This window comes from Elephantulus edwardii, unplaced genomic scaffold, assembly GCF_000299155.1.
Source record: "Elephantulus edwardii isolate Elephantulus edwardi_28Jun2011 unplaced genomic scaffold, EleEdw1.0 scaffold00105, whole genome shotgun sequence".
Taxonomy (NCBI): Eukaryota; Metazoa; Chordata; class Mammalia; order Macroscelidea; family Macroscelididae; genus Elephantulus; species Elephantulus edwardii.
The window spans coordinates 1656587-1665125 of record NW_006399855.1 but is presented as its reverse complement, the minus strand read 5'-3'; the positions used below and the strand labels follow the sequence as shown (position 1 = coordinate 1665125).

Below are 8539 nucleotides of genomic sequence, written 5' to 3'. Positions count from 1 at the left end.
TCTTCTATCTTTGTAATGACCGTCTGCACTCTTCCTGGATGATACATTTGACATCCTCCCACAACTCATTAGGTCTTCGCTCATTAGTGTTCAAGGCCTCAAACCTGTTCCTGAGATGGTTCTGAAATTCAGGTGGGATGAACTCAAAGTCATATTTTGATTCCTGTGGATTTGGTTTAATTTTCCTCTGCTTCAGCTTGCACTTGCATATGAGTAGTTGATGGTCTGTTCCACAATCAGCTCCTGGCCTAGTTTTCACAGCTGATATTGAACTTCTCCAGCGGCTCTTTCTGCAGATGTAATCAACCTGATGGAGCTGGGAAATAAGTGGATCAAGACACTGGGCCAGGGACTACACTGTAACTAATGGTTAACTCCACAATGAGGGATTTATGTTTCACTTTTCTATAAATTGCTCGTCTGTCAGATACTCCTCTAAACTGAACATTCAGATTAAGGCAGACTAGGAAGAAGGATTGGCCACCCACTTCTGAAATAGCAGGCCTCTGAAAACCTTATGTACAACAGAACACATGTAGACTAACAGAGAGGGCAACTGAGGTAGAAGTTTCAAGTATGAAGATACAAAGGAAGAGGAACACTTGTAAGCAGACACTAGTGATTGGAACATGGAATGTGAGAACCATGATTGGAGGAAAATTAGATATTGTTAAGAAAGAAATGGCACGCATAATTATTGACATACTAGGTGTTGGTGAAATTAGATGGACCGGCATGGGGCATTTTGAGTCAGATGATCATTTGCTATATTACTCTGGAGATGAAAAGGTGAGAAAAAATGGGGTTGTTTTCATAGTTAAGAAAGTAATTTCTAGATCCATCTTGAAGTATAACATTGTGAGTGACACGATTATATCCATATGCTTACAAGGAAGTCCAGTGAATAACACTATCATTCAGATACATGCACGAACAGTCAGAGCCAAAGAAGAAGAAATAGATGATTTCTGCTAACTTTTACAGTCAGAGATCGATCCCACATGCAATCAAGATGCACTGATAATAATGGGTAACTGGAATGTAAAAGTTGGGAACAGAGAAGAAGAATCAGTTGTTGGAAAACATGGACTTGGTGACAGAAATGAAGCTGGAGGTAGAATGATTGAATTTTGCATGACCAATGACTTATTCATTGCAAATACATTTTATAAGAAACATAAACACAGGTTATACACATGGAGAAGAAGGTATACTGTGCTTTTTTGGGTGCATTAGCCTATAAAATATCTATGAGATCAAGTTAGTTTGTTGTGTGGTTTAATTCTTCAGCATCTTTGTTGAGTTTCTTTCTGGTAGTTCTATCTTTTCTTGAAAGTGGTATAATTGAAGTTTCCTACTACTATAGTAGTATTGTCTACTTCCTTTTTCAGTTTTGTTAATGTTTATCTCATATATTTTGGTGGTTTTTTAAAATTTCATGTTATGATTTTTTGTGTGTGTGTACCAACAAATTGGATCTGACTGGTACAGGAGGAGATTGTCCCTCCTTCTCCAGCAGAGCATCTGGTGGATTTGAGCCACACACCTCTGGGATTGCAGTACAACTTCTTACCACTAGGCCACCAGAGCTCACCTGTTTTACATATTTTACATATTTTGCAAGTCTGTCATTTGGGCCTAGGGTTTGAACCAGGAGGCGGTCTTAAGCTTTTGGAGTCGCCTGCTTTTCTGGCAATGTGTTTGACGTGCAGGTTTGCTCTGTCCCTGGAGTGAGGCTAGCCAGCCTGGGCCTAGGGTTTGAACCAGGAGGTGGCCTTAAGCCCAAGGCAGCTGGGAAAGAAGTGGCCATGTTGTTCCTGGTTTGGCTGGCTCCTCCCAGGCTCTTGGGAAGCTCTCCTTGCCAGAAGGCAGGAGCGTGGTGGTGGGAGTGCAGGAACCGTGGTAAGCTTTTGGAGTCGCCTGCTTTTCTGACAATGTGTTTGACGTGCAGGTTTGCTCTGTCCCTGGAGTGAGGCTAGCCAGCCTGGGCCTAGGGTTTGAACCAGGAGGCGGCCTTAAGCCCAACGCAGCTGGGAAAGAAGTGGCCATGTTGTTCCTGGTTTGGCTGGCTCCTCCCAAGCTCTTGGGAAGCTCTCCTTGCTAGAAAGACGGAGCATGGTGGTGGGAGTGCAGGAATTGTGGCAGGAACCCTCGGGCCAGGTTCAAATTGGCTTCCTGTCAAACATTCTTCTAGGTGGTATAGCACTGGTCTCTGCGTTGCTGTACAGAGGTAACTCGTGGTTGCTGTGATGCTGAAGACTGTGACAGTGATGTGCCATTTGTGGTAATGGGCACCCATGGTGGACAGTGTTGGCTGGAGCTTCCCGAGTAAATCAAGCCTGGAAGCAGGAGCGGCATCCACTTCCAAAATGACTTGCCTCCGGAAACTCTATGTATGAAGTGCTCAGGCTGTTCATTCATAGGGTCACTATGAGTCGTCTATGACTCGACGACATTAAACAACAACATCATTTGGTATATAGATGATATTGTTATGTCTTCATATTCCATTGACTGTTCAAGCATTATGTAGTAACCTTCCTTGTCCTTTGTCATGGTTTTTTCATTGAAATTTATTTTATCAGATATTAATATCACTACTCTTAGCATTTTTCGGTTGCCATTTGCTTGGTATATTTTCCCCACCCTTTTATTTTTAGTCTTTATCTTCACTTTTCAGGCATATTTCTTGTAGACAGCATATTGATGGATTTGGGTTTTTTGTCAATCTGTTACTCTTTTTCTCTTAATTGGTGTATTTAAACCATTCACATTCAATGTGATTATTGAAAGATTCTATTTTATTGCTATCATTGTGTTGAGTACTTCTTGGTGTTGTTGGTAATTATGTTGGTCCATCCTGCTTTCTGTAGCACCTCTGTAAGAAGGATATCTTTCAATGTTTCTTGCAACACTGGTCTTGTTTGTACAAACTCCCATAAGTTTTGTTTTTCTGGGGATATCTTGATCACTCCTTCATATTTGATGAACAATTTCTCTGGGTACAATGTTCTTGGTTGGCAGTTGTGTTGAATGTTCAATATTAATGTCATTCTACTGTGTTCTTTTTAGCATGTTTTCTGCTGAGAAATCAGCACTTAGTCTTATCTGCTCTCCCTTATAGGTTACTCTTTGTTTCTCCCTTGCTGCTTTCAGGATTCTCTCCTTATCTTTGTTTCTGGATATGCTTTGGTGTTTTTCTTTTGGGGTCCATTCTATATGGTGTTCTCTGAGCTTCTTGAATATATATTCTGTTATTCTTCATTATCCCAGGGAAGTTTCTTTATAAATTCTTCCACAATTTTTTTTACTTGCTTCTTCCTATTCTATGCAAAGGCGTTTTACTGTGTGCATCATAACAAACTGTGGCTGACTCTGAGAAGAATGGGAATACCAGAACACTTGATCGTGCATAATGAGAAAACTCTACTGGGACCAAGAGGCAGTTGTCAGAACAAAGCAAGGAAACACTGCATGTTTCAAAATTAGGAAGGATGTATGCCAGGGATTCCTGTCTCCATACCTTTTCAACCTGTATGCAGAACAGATTATCCAGGAGGCTGGGCTCTATGAAGAGAAATGTGGGGTCAAGACTGGTGGAAGAGCTATCAACAATCTGCGATATGCAGATGACACAACCCTGCTTGCTGAAACTGAGGAGGACCTGAAGCGCTTGCAGGACTGCAGCCTTCAATATGGACTCAAGTCAAGAAGACAAAGATTCTCACCACTGGACCAACTGGCAGCATCAGGACGGATGGTGAAGAGATTGAGATTGTTCACAGCTTCAGTTTGCTTGGCTCCAGAGTTAACACTCTTGGCATCAGTAGCCAGGAAATTAGAAGATATATTGCCATGGGAAAATCTGCTGTTAGGGACCTCTCCAAAGTACTGAAGAGCAATGATGTCTCTTTGGAGACTAAGTTGTGTCTGATACAGGCCATGGACTTTGCAGTCACTTGTTATGCATCAGAGAGTTGGACAATGCCTAAGGAGGATAGAAGGAGAATTGATGCCTTTGAGCTGTGGTGCTGGAGAAGAGTATTGAGGACTCTGGACCATGGACTGCTAGGAAAACAAACAGATTCATCCTGGAAAGGGTTAAACTAGGTGGCTCCTTGGAGGCAAGGATTCTGAGGCTCCATCTAACATACTTTTGATATGTTGCAAGGAGGGACAGGTCCTTGGAGAGGGAGGGGCATCATGCTTGGTAGGGTGGAGGGACAGTGCAGAAGGGGAAGACCCCCTTTGAGGTGGATTGATTCAGTGACTGGGGTAATCAGGATGGGTGTATCAGAGATGGTGCGATTGGCACAGGACAGAGCAGAGTTTAGGGATGTTGTACATAGGGTCGCTATGAGTTGCAAGTGACTCGATGGCACATAACAACAACAGCAACAACAAAAAACAATCTTCCTATTCTGGGATTCAATGATGTGCATGTTATTAATCTTGATGATGTCCCACATTATTCTTAGGTGTTCTTCTTTTTCCTTCCTTTTTGATCCTACTTTTTGTAGATCAGTGGTAGCAATTCTATCTTCTATTTCACTGAGTCCGTATTCCATCTCTTCAACTCTCTTCATGTGTCCCTCCATCATGTTGAAAGCATCTGAAACATTGGCCCTCGTATTTTGGATCACGATTTCTTCTTTATCCAGAGCCTCGAATGCCTCCTTTATTTTATCTGTATTGTTTTGGAATTTTTTTTAAGCTCCTCCTGGTTTTTGCTTGCAGTATCCTGTAATTCTTCAGGTTTGTCTTTCACACATTGAAACTATTCAATCATTGTCCTTTTACACTTGATCTTAGCCAAAAGGCCAAGAAGCGATTGTTCTTTTAAGTTCTTTGTCAGAAAGTTCCATCTAACTATCTGGCCTTAGGAAATCTATTAGAATTGTGTCACTTTTTTGGGGTGACATCTTGCTTTGTGCTTGTGTAGTTTGTGAGATGGCCTGTTTCTTTTGTGATGTCACTGTGGTAGAGTTTTTCATGCCTGAGGTGATGATAGTTTCTTGATCTGAAGTCACTGAGTAGAGGTGGGTGGAGCATAGAGGTGGGTGAAGTGTAGAGGTGGGCAGAGGGTACAGGCTGGAGGGTGCTGGGCGAGTGGCATAGAAGTGGACACAGGGTGCAGTGCGTAGAGGCAGGCATAGGGTGAGTCGTGTAGAGGTAGGTGCAGGGCATAGTGCGTCGAGCTGGTGGCAGGCAAGTTGTGTAGCACGATTGAGCACATGCAGAATCTTACTCAAATTCCAGTTCTCAGGCCTATTCCAACTGCGCTGGGTTCCAGCTGCACTGGGTTCCAGTTAGCAGCCAGATTCTTAACCACCATACCACTAAAATGTTCCCTAGAGTGTGTGCCTGCTCTAAATTAGTGAAAATGTCATGCATTTTTCTACAGAGGTGGTCTTTAGCAGTCATCTAGCTCTCAAAAGGTGACCTCTTTAAAGAATCAAGAACAACTGTTTTAGAACAGGATATTGTATTCTTAAATGCTTATTTTATAATAAAGCTAACAGATATAAAATATTTATCAATATGAAAGGTAGGTTTCTGAAGCAACATCTCGAAATCAGGTTTCCTTTGGATCACGGCCTTAGGGAAGCAAGCTCAGATTTCCTTGTTGTCCTCTCCCATCCCTGTGAAAGTTCAAAGAGCAACAATTTTTTAAGATGAAGTTACCATAGCAACAAAATCTGTTTAGTGTGTCATGAAAAAGTGGAGAAATCAAGTAAGTTATTTTGTAAGCTGCAAAAATAAGTTAAAGTTCTGAAGATTTATTGAGAAGGGATGACAGAAACAACTATGTGCCTTTCCTGGCATTGCCCTGGGCTCAGTGTAAGGAATTCTGTTCATTTTGATGACAGCAGGGTGTACCCTCTCCCCCCATTTTAATTGAGTAGAAAGAGTGTTCATAGTGGTAATTTGTAATTTGAGAAGTAATTAGGAAGAAAATTTCCTTCAAGCCTCCTTTCTACTTAAATTTTTCAAGAAGGTACCAAATACCAGTTTCTGACTTTTAGCACAAGAGATATAAATAGGCATAGTTAAAATGAACTGTTTGTGAAAGATTTTGTTTTCTTGTTCTCTGGAAATTAAAAAAACAAAACAACAACAAAAAAATCTCAATAATTAGTACTTTTCTTCACTGAGGCTGCTCCTCTTAGTTATCAGTGCTGCTGAATCAAAGACACCCACAGGCATTTGGCTTTAACAAAGAGAAATGTGTTCTCTTGCAGTTTAGGAGGCTAGAAGTTCAAATTTGGGGGGGGGGCGGCTCTAGGGGAAAGAGTTTGCTCTTTGTCAGTTCTGGAAGAGATCTTTGTTTCCTTCTTCATCTGTAGGCCTGGCTTTTCTTAGAGATCTCCATTATGTCTGGGCCTGCCCCTGGATTTAGGAGCTCCTAGAACCAGAACCTTGGTTGAGAGGATGTGCTATACTACAGGTCTTCTTTCATGTACATATGGAAGTCACTCCCCCTCTATTTGCCTCCTCTTTCCTTTTATCTTCCATAAGACAAAAGGTTTTGCAGCCTAAGAAAATTCTCCCTTTATCAGAGGAGGACAATTAATTATGGAGTATATTGCATCCCACTCTGATCCCCTTAAAATTGGTTGGCTAATCACAACTCAGATCATAGCATGCAGAAACGTGCATCATTACAAATTGTCTCTAATTCTACCTCACTAATTAACATCATAGAAGTTATGATGTTACAACACAGGTGTACCACACAGAAGAAATTACATTATGCTGAGTCTAGCCCTGGAGGAGCATTGGTGGCCTAATGGATAGGGGGTTGTGCTGCCAACTCAAAGGTGGGTGTTTTGACTCCATCAGCTCCTCCACAGGAGAAAGATGTGCAGTCTCCTTCTGTGTAATTTATAGCCTCTAAAACCCACTGGATGGTCAGCTATAAATCTGTTCCAACTTGATGGCAGGAAGCTTGAAATATTTAGTTTGAGCCTAGCCCAGTTAACACATATTTTAAGAAGACATGATTCAGTCTATGACACTACTCAGTGAAATATAATCTCACATATGCACTATGCTGTGGTGGTAGGAGCTTGGACATGGGAAGTCAGACCAACACAAGTTCAAATCCCATACCTACCATTTAGAGGTTGTGTGACTTTTGGAAAGGCACTTTCCCTCTTTGAATTTTGGTGTCCTTGTGGTAAAATAGGGTTCCTTCCTCCTGACATTCTCAGGAAGACCAACTCTGATAGGCTGGATCATGGTAGACAGGTAATACAACTCAATTCTTTTTATGGAGCCCATAGATGGTGCAAATGTTGAGGCACTCGATTTCCACATGAAAGGTTAGCACCTTGGAAGGCAATGTGGGCAACCTATTTTTGAATGGTCACAGCCATTGAAAACTCTATAAAGTACATTTCTATGTTGACATGAGTTACAGTCAACATGGTGGCAACTAAAAAGTTCATTTTGTTCTTATTAAAAAATATAGTTTGGTAAACTAATGCTTATCAAAGGTACTTGAAAGCGTGCAAAGTCCTCTACAACAATAGGTTTTAATATTGGACTTCATTCTTGGACAAGTGACATGGTGTGTTTCCTCTTTCAGGTCATGATGCAGATCCAGAACCACCCAGTTCCAGTCATCGCCATGGTGAACGGCTTGGCCACTGCTGCTGGCTGTCAGCTGGTTGCCAGCTGTGACATTGCTGTGGCAAGCGACAGATCCTCTTTTGCCACTCCTGGTGTGACCATCGGGCTCTTCTGTTCCACCCCAGGTGTGGCCTTGGGAAGGACATTGCCCAAAAAGGTGAGTTGAGTTAATGTCCTCTAGCCCCTCCTCTGGTTTTAGTCTTCTAGTTTTTATGATGGTTATTTTCAGAATTAACTTGTTAAAATGCCATTTGTATAAGGACATTCTCCCCAAAACATATCTGGATGTATGTGTCAGATGTTCCTTTTAATGCCTTTGGTTAGGAAGGCAACAGCTGTCTACCTGTTCCTATATAGTTTTCTACAGTAGCCATCAATTTGAGAAATCTCTACATTTCAATCTTGCATTATTGCTGGATATGACTAGTTGGGATTTTTTTGTTTTGCCTTGTTTTTATAAAGGGATGTATTTTCATGCTTTCATTTGAAATGCAGGAAAGACTCAGTTTTGTTGGCACTAAATGGTTTCCAGTGATATTTAATAAACCAAAACATTATAAAGAAAACACAAAAAATCCAACCAAACCCACTGCTGTGGAGTCACTTCCAACTCGGGCCTTTCAACAATGTCCGTCAGGTGACTATCTTTCACCCTTGGAGCTGCTGGTGAATTTGAACTGCAGACATTTTTGTTAGCAGCACACATATAAAACATGCAATCAAAAATACTGAAAACTCCACCACAATATAAAGGTAAACACCCAATTGAAAAATGGGCACAGGCTATGAAGAGACACGTCACCAAAGAGGACATTCAGATGGCCAACAAGCACATGAAGAAATGTTCAAAATCCCTAGCTCTAAGAGAGATGCAAATCAAAACAACTATGAGATATCATCTCAC

At 41.4% G+C, this 8539-nt stretch overlaps 1 protein-coding gene across 1 annotated transcript in view; it reads left to right on the top strand.

Moving 5' to 3' along the window:
- Positions 1-8539, top strand: part of LOC102849640 (enoyl-CoA hydratase domain-containing protein 3, mitochondrial-like) — a 56135-nt gene that overhangs the window by 24822 nt on the left and 22774 nt on the right. Inside the window, exon 4 of the mRNA XM_006891844.1 lies at positions 7592-7792. Coding sequence (XP_006891906.1) covers positions 7592-7792 — 201 coding nt within the window. The remainder of the gene's footprint in view (positions 1-7591; positions 7793-8539) is intronic.